Consider the following 12,528-nt stretch of genomic DNA (forward strand, 5'->3'; position numbering starts at 1 on the left):
CTCCGGACGCGCAGGCCCAGCGGCCATGGCTCACGGGCCCAGCCGCTCCGCGGCACGTGGGATCCTCCCAGACCGGGGCGCGAACCCGGTTTCCCTGCATCGGCAGGCGGACGCGCAACCACTGCGCCACCAGGGAAGCCCTGTGGTCTCTTTTTTAAGAGCACTAATGCCATTCATGAGGGTTCCACCCTCAGACCTAATCACTTCCCTAAGTCTCCACCTCCTAATCTCACCACCTTCAGGGGTTAGGATTTCAACATATGAATTTTGTGGGGGGACACAGACATTCAGACCATAGCAACAGGAGGCTAGCCAACAGTGAGCTGTCATTCAGTGGAGGTCAGCCTCTTAGGTCCTTGAGCAGAAGAAGGGGGGGGGTGGGTGAAATCAATGAAAAAAGGAGGAATAAATAATGACCACCCTTTGACAATCATAAGCTTTCTTCTCTCCTCTAGTCCAACCATCGTATTGGCACTAGATTAATTTTTATGAAATGATTATTTCATCATGTCTATTTTCCCAGCTCTAAATCCTCCAAGTGTTTGCCTAAAAGAATGATTCATAAAAATTTTTAGATCATATACCCCACTGGTTAAAAACAAGTCTCTGAACATGTGCCCCAATTTCATTTGTTTATTCATTTATAAACGATTTAAATTTACTACCAACTAATATCTCAGAGTACTATGTACACTTACAGTTTAGGATATATCATTCATGGTTATGACATAAATCCATATTTCGAGAAGCTTTCCTAATAGTTTTAAATTATTTTAGACAGCTTTTTGCCTATGTGATCAGATTGTCACTTATATTTTACTATCTGCCTTCTGATCGGCTAATGTGTATGAATCCTCAGAAAAACTACTGATTTGAGAGATGGTTGTGTGCTCTTAGGTGGAGAGTGTTATGCCTACACTGTGTGGGCTGCAAAGACAGAATTATTTAAGGGGTTAAGTAGAACCTTAATCCTGGAGTAATAACAAGAAAATCTAAGCGAGTTCCAGTGGGCAGTGAGAAAATGAGTGATTTAATCTTGAGAGCAGTCAGATTACAATAATAATAGCTCTACTTTTGAAGCATCTACTGTATACCTGGCATTGTGCTAATCACTCTACATGTATTATTTCATCTGCCCTTCATAGCAACTCTTCAAGGTAGGTATTACTACAAGAGAGGTTAAGAACCCTGCTCAAGGTTACATAGTGAGTGAAGGAGCCAGGATTTGACCCTGGAAGGAACTGTGTGTCTCCTTGACAGTCTTTTTTCCATCACATCCCACAATTAATACTTGGCATTAGAGCAGGTATTCCATTCTATAGGCAAGCTTGTGTTATACAGAAAGGAGTCAGTGGGTCCTGGATGAAAGGAGCCAACCTGAAAAGCCTCCCATCTCTGTGACATTCTGGAAAAGGCTATGCAGACAGTAAAAAGATCAGTGGTTGCCAGGAATTAGGGAGGGATGAATAAGTGGAGCATAGAGGATTGTTAGGATGGTGAAACTACTCTGTATGGTACTGTAATGGCGGGTACACATTATTATACATTTGTCCAAACACGTGGAATGTGCAACCCCAAGAGTGAACCCTGATGTGAACTATGGACTTTGGGTGATTATGATGAGTCAGTGGAGGTTCACCGATTGTAGCAAAGGTAACGGAGGAGGAAGGTGACATATGGGATATCTCTGAACATTCCTCTGAATTTTGCTATGAACCTAAAATAGAAAATAGTCCTTAAGAAAAAGAGAGAGAGAGAAAGGGTATGGACATGGCCATGAGCCTGTAAGGATAGGACCAGTTAGAAAGGGTAGCAATGCCTCCCAGAGATAGGAGAGGCCACGCAGAACTCAGAAGAGCAGTGTGGATCCAAGGAGCCAGCTAATGCTTTGGGAATGCAGAACTCAGGAAGGATAAGCTGTTCTTATCAAAAAGTTGATAGTTCACAACATTTTTTCCAACACTGCCTGATACAAAACCATCCTCCTACTAGTCTATTCCTTCTCTGTGCACTTTTTTATAAACTGAAGTTCACGTATGCTCTGCCTTCTATGTTGCTCTAATATTTGGTCTGCTCAGTCTGTAAAAATAGAGGAACCATCATTTCTTAAGCTGTGCACTTATGATTTGTGCATTTTCTATATATGAATAAAATTTGTTTAAAAATAGAAAGAATGATTCTGTATGGAGGTTGAAATAAATCAAGGATATTGTCATATCCGCTGTTACTTTGTAGATTCAAACAATTCTCCAGCCAACATTTTACATATGGTAAAAAATAGCATGGGCTAAAAGATAGAAAACTAGCATTTCAGTATTAGCTCTTCCATTAGAATAACTGTGTGACACGGGCAAGGTTCCAATCCCCTCTGAGCTTGGATTTTCTAGTATGTAAAAAAATAAATGTCCCAAAATCCCTATTAATATTCAGTATGATAGAGGATAGAGCAACTCTCACCCTCAGACTAATCCCACAGCACATATTGAAACAGAATCCCAACTCCTTCCAACTGCAAACTCCCCTTACCCAATATTTTAGAGCAGAGACTGGGAAACATTTTCTGAAGAGGCCAGAGAGTAGGTATTTCAGGCTTTGCAGGCCATGCAGCCTCTGTTGCAAATACTCTGAGCTGCAGTCTATTAAGGCAACCACACACAATATGTAAATGCATGACCAGGCCTGTGTTCCAACAAAACTTTATGTATCAAAGCAGGTGGCAAGCCAGATTGGGCACACAGGCCATAGTTTTTCCACTTCTGTTCTAGGACATAACTTTCTGGCATTCAGTGCAACTTCCCTTCAGCATATATAGGGAAAAACATGTGTTCATAATAATTAGATAAATAGGGAACTAGAGAGTTGGAATGTGGAAGGGAGGGAGGGCAGAGAGCCTTGTGATGGAGCATTGGAAGAGAAAATTCCAGTGACATCTGCCATGAGGGAGGGGCATTGTCAAGTTGGAAAAAGTTGGCTTTGGCATGGAGATAGCTGCTAAGTTTGGAGAGACCAGCTGGTGTGTGTGTGTGTGTGTGTGTGTGTGTGTGTGTGTGTGTGTGTAAGAGGTTATGGTGTACTCAGACCTAGCATGGTGCCAGGTACCAAGGGACTCACTGAACATTTGTGGAAGAAGGGAAGGAAGAAGGATGGATTATCCTCATTTTATAGATGAATAAACTCCACTGTGGGACACCAATGCCATTTCTCATAGGGAATCTACAGGGAAACAGAATTTCATGAGAAGGATATTGATTTCACCCCTGAGAGGCTCTGTTGATGTCCTTACAGGCCCAGACCTCCTCTGAGAAGGAGAGTGTTGGAGGGTTCTGGGGGTTCCCTTTAGCCCTGGGCCTTGGTGATGCAAAGTGTCATTGAAAAGTGACCATGGGAGGACAGGAAGGAGGCCTGCAGTACTTAATTGTGGCTGCTGTTTCCATGGGTTAGGCTTTTTGCTGTCCTTCAAATGGTCACAGTCACATTTCTGACATGGTAGCAGGAGCAGGGAAGGGAAAGGAGAGAATGGACTAATGCACTTGAGGCAGGAGATCAGATGCTGGGTCTCTCTTGGACTTGGTTTTCTGAAGCCATCTTGAGAAAGGGAGCCAGGGTTTGGGGAAGGGAAATTTGGACTGTTTCTTCAGGTCAGACAATGTCCTTCTATGTGCCATCACACAGAAGGAAAAGAAGAGCTGGATTTGGGAGGAATCTGAACAACTTGGAATGTGACTAAAGTGATTAACCAACAACTCTAAAATTTCACACAAGCCATGCATTTAGTATAGAACTGGATTACAGTTTGCAGTCTGTTGCACTAATTCGTTAATATTATTTCACAGACTAAAAATTTTACTATGCAAATCATATAAGAAAACAGTGTTCTTAGCCAAGTGCATTAGCACCTATTGGGCATTTTGGTTGTTTTTTCTTTTGGTTTTGTTTGTTTGTTTGTTTCACTGGAACTCTGACCCTGCTGTGGAAAGCTAGATAATTAATATATTCAGTACTCGATAGTGTGTGTTGAACGTTTTCCTGAAGGGTGACTGGGAGGCTTTCTCCTTTGACAAATACTGTGGTGATTGGCATGTATTTTTTCCTCTTTTTCTTGCCTAAAACAGAATGAAGAAGATGAGCAACATTTATGAGTCAGCTGCCAATACACTGGGAATCTTTAACAGCCCCTGCCTGACCAAAGTTGAGCTGCGTGTGGCATGCAAAGGCATTTCCGACAGAGATGCCCTTTCCAAACCAGACCCCTGTGTCATCCTCAAGATGCAGTCCCACGGGCAGTGGTTTGAGGTAGGCATGTCCAGTGAAATGGACAGAGGCATGGTGGGAGGAGTGATTTGAAAATATTTTGGCATTTCCTGTCTTCAGGTGGTTATTTCGGTGAGATGGAAATTTCTAGAAATGAATATGATCACATTTCTGCTTATATCATGATTTTTATTTATTTAAAAAAATTTTTATTTTATATTGGAGAATAGTTGATTAACAATGTTGTGATAGTTTCAGGTTTACAGCAAAGTGATTCAGTTATACATATACATGTATCTATTCTTTTCCAAAATCTTTTCCCATTTATGTTATTATAGAATATTGAGCAGAGGTCCCTCTGCTATACAGTAGGTCCTTGTTGGTTATCTGTTTCAAATATAGCAGTGTGTACATATCAATCTCAAACTGCCAGTCTATCCTGCCCCCATACCCTTCTCCCATGGTAATCATAAGTTTATTCTCTAAGTCTGTGAGTCTGTTTCTATTTGTAAGTAAATTCATTTATATAAGTTTTTTGATTCCACATATGAGTGATATCACGTGATATTTCTCTTTCTCTGTCTGACTTACTTCACTTAGTATAATAATCTCCAGGTCCATCCATATTGCTGCAAATGGCATTAATTCTTTTTAATGGCTGAGTAATATTCCATTGTATATATGTACCACATCTTCTTTATCTATTCATCTGTCGATGGACATCGACATCCATATCGTGATGTTTTAATACTGTGGATATTTTGACATTTACCCTTAATTTGTGTGCTCATTTTAGACATAGTAGTCCCTGGGGATGGGCAACAGGGACTGCCTTACAGGGGCCACATCACACATTTATTGTTTGGAGTGAGAACTTAATATTAGCTAAACTTTATTGGGTGCTTATCAAGTGTCAGGTGCTGTTCTAAGTGCTTTATGTAAGATAAATAATTTTGTCCATACAACAATCCTATGAGGAAACAGACAGGTGAGGAAACAGAAAGATTAGGTAAGTGGAAAATTTAATATTTCCCAGTCAAGCTCCAGGACCTGAGCTCTTTATTGCTATTTTATACTTACGGTGGCCATTGGTGTGGTCTTTGGTGGTTTGTGTGGCAATATTGCATGTTGAATTCTGCAGTTGGGTTTTGTTTGTTTATTTAAAAGTTGAAACAAATTGGATGAGGACTGTTTTTAAGTTTTGGGTTTTTTTGTTGTTGTGTTGTTGTTTTCTTTTTAATTTTTGTTCTTGGTATGTGGTCTAAGTTAGCAATGTTTTTAAAGATCTGGTCTCAGGTGGAAGGCAGGAGAGGGAGGAACAGGGGGTGCAGCCAAGGAAGCAGTTGTTATTGTCTCTAAGGGAACCACATGCCCAGTGGAATTTGGGTGAGGGGTTTGAATCCATACTGAGTAGATCAAGTGTAGACAAATACCTTGTTTGGATCCCTGAGGACAGACTTCAGTCTTTCTTCCATCTGTTTGCAAGGAGCTGATAGGTGCTCCTCTAGGGGCCAAGGTCTTCACTCCACAGCAGGAAGAAGGCTCAGAAGACCTCACAGGTAGCATGTTTACTTACCTGTACATATGTGATAAAAGCCACTTCTCCGAAAGGGTGGTTTGATAGAAGTTGTTAAGCAGATGAAATTCAGGTGAGAAGGCAACACAACACTCATGAGGGGATGAATGACAGATGGCAGATAGGGGATCTTCATTTAACTTCCAGCTCATCCAGGTCTTATATTATAAATATAAAACAGCATTCACAGACATCTTAATGTGTAATGTCTTTTTTTTCCATTCTAAATATTCTCCATGACTTTGTTGTTGGGCTTTACTGTCTTTTATTTTTTGTCTAACAAAACTAAATGGAATATCTACATTAGGATATTAGGATCCTCTTGGATAATTAGAGGAAAAGATTTCATCTCCTGAGACCACCCCCCTTACATAATTTATTTATTATTTGTATATATTTCTTTTCAGTCTTTTCCTTCTGGCATTCATATTCTTAAATGATACTTATGCACGTAAAATTTTCTTTCCTGATTTTATTACTTAGTAGTATATGTTTTTTTCCATATTGTTATAATATTCATAATTATAATTTTTGAGACTGCATAATATCCCGTCAAGTAGATTTATTTAATCATTTTCCTATTTTTTTCACTTTGAATTTTCTTCAAAACTACCCTATTTTAAATAATGCTGCAGTAAACATCTTTGAGCATAAGGCTTTTCCCTTCGTTTTAGATGAGTTCTTAGGAGATAGTCTGTCAAAGTGGAACTAGTGGAACAAAGGATAGGACACTTTGGGGGCTTTTGATACATTTGCCAAATTGCTTTTCCAAGTGTTTTTCTACAGAGTTACTTAAAGTGTGTTTGCCCACAGCTACCAGCCTGCAAACATTTTGTTACCAGTACACAATGAGATAAGAAGCTTGTGCCACGTTGTAAACTGATTCACTGCTACCTTCATCTAGAAAGTCTTACTCTTTAAAAGTAGTGTCAGCTGAACTTCCAGCATGCTTAGTGATATAACTGATTTATACTTTGGAACTTTGAGAAGCACTTCTCTAATAAATTTTAATCTTAAGAATATACATTTAGGGCTTCCCTGGTGGCACAGTCATTGAGAGTCCGCCTGCCAAGGCAGGGGTCATGGGTTCATGTCCCGGTCCGGGAAGATCCCACATGCCGCGGAGCGGCTGGGCCCGTGAGCCATGGCTGCTGAGCCTGCGCATCCGGAGCCTGTGCTCTGCAACGGGAGTGGCCACAACAGTGAGAGGCCCGCGTACAGCAAAAAAAAAAAAAAAAGAATATACATTTAGGATATAGTTGGGAAAAGAGAGCCCACACCAGGTAGCTAATAGAAAATATTTAATTCAATAACTAATAACAAAGGAGTTGGGAATCTTAAGTAGGATCTCTGAGGAAACCCAGAGATTAACAACAGGAAGCTGCTACTTGACTTAGGGTAGAGCAGTGATGTACTGAAGCTAGCTTGTAGAGGCTTGAGAGAGTCAATTGTTAAATCTTCAGGAATTTTGCTAGCCTGGGTATAAGTATTTACACCACAGACATTGGCAAACATTTCAAATCAGAACTTTCTCCCAACCAAGAGAACTGATTGCTAAGCATTTACCAGCAAACCACTGAAAGAGACGGACAAAAGGAGGTGTTAGTATCAGCTGGACCATCGAGCAGAAGCTGGATCTGTGGAAGGAGGGCATACCTAATGGTAGCCAGCAAGGTAGAAGAGATGCAGGTAATACTGGAAACGTTGCCTGAAAGGGAGATGAGGAAGGGATGTCATCTCAGGTCTCCCATCCATGCCTTCCAGTGACCACACCCCTGGTGGAAACCAGTTGGCAAGGTTCCAGGGAAGAGTCCAGAACACACTTGAAAGCACAGAGGTAACTGACTAGCACATAGACCTTCTGACAACTCACAGTAACTGGGAGAATCATGCACTCAGTCATGAAGTAGTGCATATTTATTTAGTGCTAACACCTACTTTTTGGTGCAAGTTCAGTGCGTGGTCCTGTGCTCAAAGTGAGAAGCACCTGACAGTTTATTTAAACCACACACCTACTACCTTCTATGTTTAGTGAAAGCTGGCAAACATGGCCATTGCCCTGGGACATAACTGATGCACATTTTCCTGTATCTGTCCCTTAGAACATGTCTGGAATTACAGAGATTTCTCTGTGCAGAATTACAGAATTCAGAGAAAGCAATGCAGAAAGGATTCATGCCGGCTGTGTCAGTTCCTGAGTGTCTTCATTATGTGAAATCTGGTAAATGACTAAGTGAAGAAAAAAGAAAAACCTGAGCGGCTAAACTGATTTGCATAATAAAGAGATTGTTGGGATGTGGATGAGAGAGAGAAAAACAAGGTGAGCTTCTTTTTCAGAGTTTTGAAGTTTGGTAAAAGAGCCTCTCTGGAGATCAGCACTGTCCACTAGAACTCCCTACAGTGATGGTCGGGTTCTCTGCCTGTGCTGGCCAGTAGGTAGTCGCTGGCCACAGGTGGCCCCTGAGCAGTTGAAAGGTGGACTGTATAACTGAAGAGTGGAAAGGTTTAATTATTTAATTTTAATTAATTAGAGGGTAAATAAGTAGCTGGTGTGATTTTGGAGTCTCCTTAGGTGGTAGAGAATTTGGCTGGGTGGGGAGAAGAGGAAAGGGATTTTGTTAACACATTACTACCATAGGCTGTTGTTTTACAGCTGAACCTCTTGGGGAAGATATACCTAGATATTGATATTTCTTTGTTATTACTTGTGATTTCTGGTCTGTGCATTTTGTTTTTGTTGTTCTTGTTGTTTTTTTGTTTGTTTTTATCTGTTTCATCTTTTTTTTAAACATCTTTATTGGCATATAATAGCTTTACAATGGTGTGTGAGTTTTTGCTGTATAACAAAGTGAAACAGCTATATGTATACCTATGTCCCCATATCCCCTCCCTCTTGTGTCTCCCTCCCACCTTCCCTATCCCACCCCTCTAAGTGGTCACAAAGCATTGAGCTAATCTCCCTGTGCTATGCCACTGCTTCCCACTAGCTATCTATTTTACATTTTGTAGTGTATATATTTCAATGCTACTCTCTCACTTCATCCCAGCTTACACTTCCCTCTCCCCATGTCCTCAAGTCCATTCTCTACATCAGAGTCTTTATTCCTGTCCTGGCCCTAGGTTCTTCAGAAACTTTTTTTTTAAGATTCCATATACATGTGTTAGCATATGGTATTTGTTTTACTCTTTCTGATTAACTTCACTCTGTATGACAGTCACTAGGTCCATCCACCTCACTGCAAATAACTCAATTTCATTTTCTTTTATGGCTGGGTAATATTCCATTGTATATATGTGCCACATCTTCTTTATCCATTCATCTGTCGATGGACACTTAGGTTGCTTCCGTCTCCTGGCTATTGAAATAGAGCTGCAATGAACATTGTGGTCCATGACACTTTTTGAATTATGGTTTTCTCAGGGTATATGCCCAGTAGTGGGATTACTGGGTCGTATCTTAGTTCTATTTTTAGTTTTTAAAGAACCTCCATACTGTTCTCCATAGGTGCTGTATCAATTTACATTCCCACCAACAGTGCAAGAGGGTTCCCTTTTCTGCACACCCTCTCCAGCATTTATTGTTTGTAGACTTTCTGATGATGCCCAATCTGACTTGTGTGAAGTGATACCTCATTGTAGTTTTGATTTACATTTCTCTAATGATTAGTGATACTGAGCATCCTTTCATGTGTTTGTTGGCAACTATATATCTTCTTTGGAGAAATGTCTATTTAGGTCTTCTGCCCATTGTTCGATTGGGTTGTTCATTTTTCTGATATTGAGCTTCATGAGCTGATTGTATATTTTGGAGATTAATCCTCTGTCAGTTGCTTCATTTGCAAATATTTTCTCCAATTCTGAGGGTTGTCTTTTCATCTTGTTTATGGTTTCCTTTGCTGTGCAAAAGCTTTTAAGTTTCATTAGGTCCCTTTTGTTTATTTTTGTTTTTATTTCCATTCCTTTAGGAGATGGGTCAAAAAGGATCATGCTGTGATTTATGTCATAGAGTGTTCTGCCTATATTTTCCTCTATGAGTTTCATAGTGTCGGGCCTTACATTTAGGTCTTTAACCCATTTTGAGTTTATTTTTGGGTATGGTGTTTTCTGCACACCCTCTCCAGCATTTATTGTTTGTAGACTTTCTGATGATGCCCAATCTGACTTGTGTGAAGTGATACCTCATTGTAGTTTTGATTTACATTTCTCTAATGATTAGTGATACTGAGCATCCTTTCATGTGTTTGTTGGCAACTATATATCTTCTTTGGAGAAATGTCTATTTAGGTCTTCTGCCCATTGTTCGATTGGGTTGTTCATTTTTCTGATATTGAGCTTCATGAGCTGATTGTATATTTTGGAGATTAATCCTCTGTCAGTTGCTTCATTTGCAAATATTTTCTCCAATTCTGAGGGTTGTCTTTTCATCTTGTTTATGGTTTCCTTTGCTGTGCAAAAGCTTTTAAGTTTCATTAGGTCCCTTTTGTTTATTTTTGTTTTTATTTCCATTCCTTTAGGAGATGGGTCAAAAAGGATCATGCTGTGATTTATGTCATAGAGTGTTCTGCCTATATTTTCCTCTATGAGTTTCATAGTGTCGGGCCTTACATTTAGGTCTTTAACCCATTTTGAGTTTATTTTTGGGTATGGTGTTAAGGAGTGTTCTAATTTCATTCTTTTACATGTAGCTGTCAAGTTTCCCCAGCACCACTTATTGAAGAGGATGTCATTTTCTCCATTGTATATTCTTCCCTCCTTCATCAAAGATAAGGTGACCATATGTGCATGGGTTTATTTCTGGGCTTTCTATCCTGTTCCATTTATCTATATTTCACTTTCTGTGCCAGTAGCATACTGTCTTGATTACTGTAGCTTTGTAGTATAGTCTGAAGTCAGGGAGCCTGATTCCTCCAGCTCTGTTTTTCTTTCTCAAGATTGCTTTGGCTATTTGGGGTCTTTTGTGTTTCCATACAAGTTGTGAAATTTTTTGTTCTAGTTCTGTGGAAAATGCCATTGGTAGTTTGATAGGGACTGCATTGAATCTGTTGATTGCTTTGGATAGTATAGTCATTTGCACATTGTTGATTCTTCTAATGCACGAGCATGGTATATCTCTCCATCTGTTTGTATCATCTTTAATTTCTTTCATCAGTGTCTTATAGTTTTCTGCATATAGGTCTTTTGTCTCCTTAGGTAGGTTTGTTCCAAGGTATTTTATTCTTTTTGTTGCAATGGTAAATGGGAGTGTTCCCTTAATTTCTGCTTTAGATTTTTCATCATTAGTGTATAGGAATGCAAGAGATTTCTGTGCATTAATTTTGTATCCTGCTACTTTACCAAATTCACTGATTAGTTCTAGTAGTTTTCTGGTAGCATCTTTAGGATTCTCTATGCATTGTATCAAATCGTCTGTAAGCAGTGATGCAGTTTTACATCTTCTTTTCCAATTTGGATTCCTTTTATTTCTTTTCCTTCTCTGATTGCTGTGGATAAAACTTCCAAAACTATGTTGAATAATAGTGGTGAGAGTGGGCAAGCTTGTCTTGTTCCTGATCTTAGTGGAAATGGTTTCAGTTTTTCACCATTGAGAATGATGCTGGCTGTGGGTTTGTCATATCTGATCTTTATTATGTTGAGGTAAGTTCCCTCTATGCCTACTTTCTGGAGGGTTTTTATCATAAATGGGTGTTGAATTTTGTCAAATCTTTTTCTGCATCTATTGAGGTGATCATTTGGTTTTTATCCTTCAGGTTGTTAATATGGTGTAGCACATTGATTGATTTGCATATATTGAAGAAGCTTTGCATTCCTGGGATAAACACCACTTGATACTGGTGTATGATCCCTTTAATGTGCTGTTGGATTCTGTTTGCTAGTATTTAGTTGAGGATTTTTGCATCTATGTTCATCAGTGATATTGGCCTTTAGTTTGCTTTTCTTGTGACATTTTGGTCTGGTTTTGGTATCAGGGTGATGGTGGCCTCGTAGAATGAGTCTGGGAGTGTCTCTCATGATCCTTTGTATTTCTGCAGTGTCAGTTGTTACTTCTTTTTCACTTCTAATTCTATTGATTTGAGTCTTCTCCCTTTTTTCCTTAATGGATTGGGCTAATGTTTTATCAATTTGGCTTATCTTCTCAAAGAACCAGGTTTTAGTTTTATTGATCTTTGCTATCATTTCCTTCATTGCTTTTTCATTTATTTCTGATCTGATCTTTATGATTTCTTTGCTTCTGCTAACATTGGGGTGTTTTTTTTTTCTTTTTTCTCTACTTGCTTTAGGTTTAAAGTTAGGTTGTTTATTTGAGATGTTTGTTGTTTCTTGAGGTAGGATTGTATTGCTATATGCTTCCCTCTTAGAACTGCTTTGCTGCATCCCATAGGTTTTGGGTCATAGTGTTTTCATTGTCATTTGTTTCTAGGTATTTTTTGATTTCCTCTTTGATTTCTTCAGTGATCTCTTGGTTGGTTATTAAGTAGTGTATTGTTTAGCCTCCATGAGTTTGTAGTTTTTACAGATTTTTTTCCCATAATTGATATCTAGTCTGATAACATTGTGGTCAGAAAAGATACTTGATATGATTTCAATTTTCTTAAATTTACCGAGGCTTGATTTGTGACCCAAGATATGATCTATCCTGGAGAATTTTCCATGAGCACTTGAGAAGAAAGCGTATTCTGTTGTTTTTGGATGGAATGTCCTAT

General features: G+C 39.3%; 1 protein-coding gene across 2 annotated transcripts in view; it reads left to right on the top strand.

The window, feature by feature from the left end:
• CPNE4 (copine 4) overlaps positions 1-12,528 on the top strand; it is a 613,382-nt gene that overhangs the window by 167,362 nt on the left and 433,492 nt on the right. For both annotated transcript variants that reach the window (XM_024115179.3, XM_055089937.1), the window contains exon 2: positions 4,113-4,293. In XM_024115179.3, coding sequence (XP_023970947.1) covers positions 4,114-4,293 — 180 coding nt within the window. In that variant the 5' untranslated portion in view covers position 4,113. The remainder of the gene's footprint in view (positions 1-4,112; positions 4,294-12,528) is intronic.

This window comes from Physeter macrocephalus, chromosome 1 (genome assembly GCF_002837175.3).
Source record: "Physeter macrocephalus isolate SW-GA chromosome 1, ASM283717v5, whole genome shotgun sequence".
Classification (NCBI taxonomy): Eukaryota; Metazoa; Chordata; class Mammalia; order Artiodactyla; family Physeteridae; genus Physeter; species Physeter macrocephalus.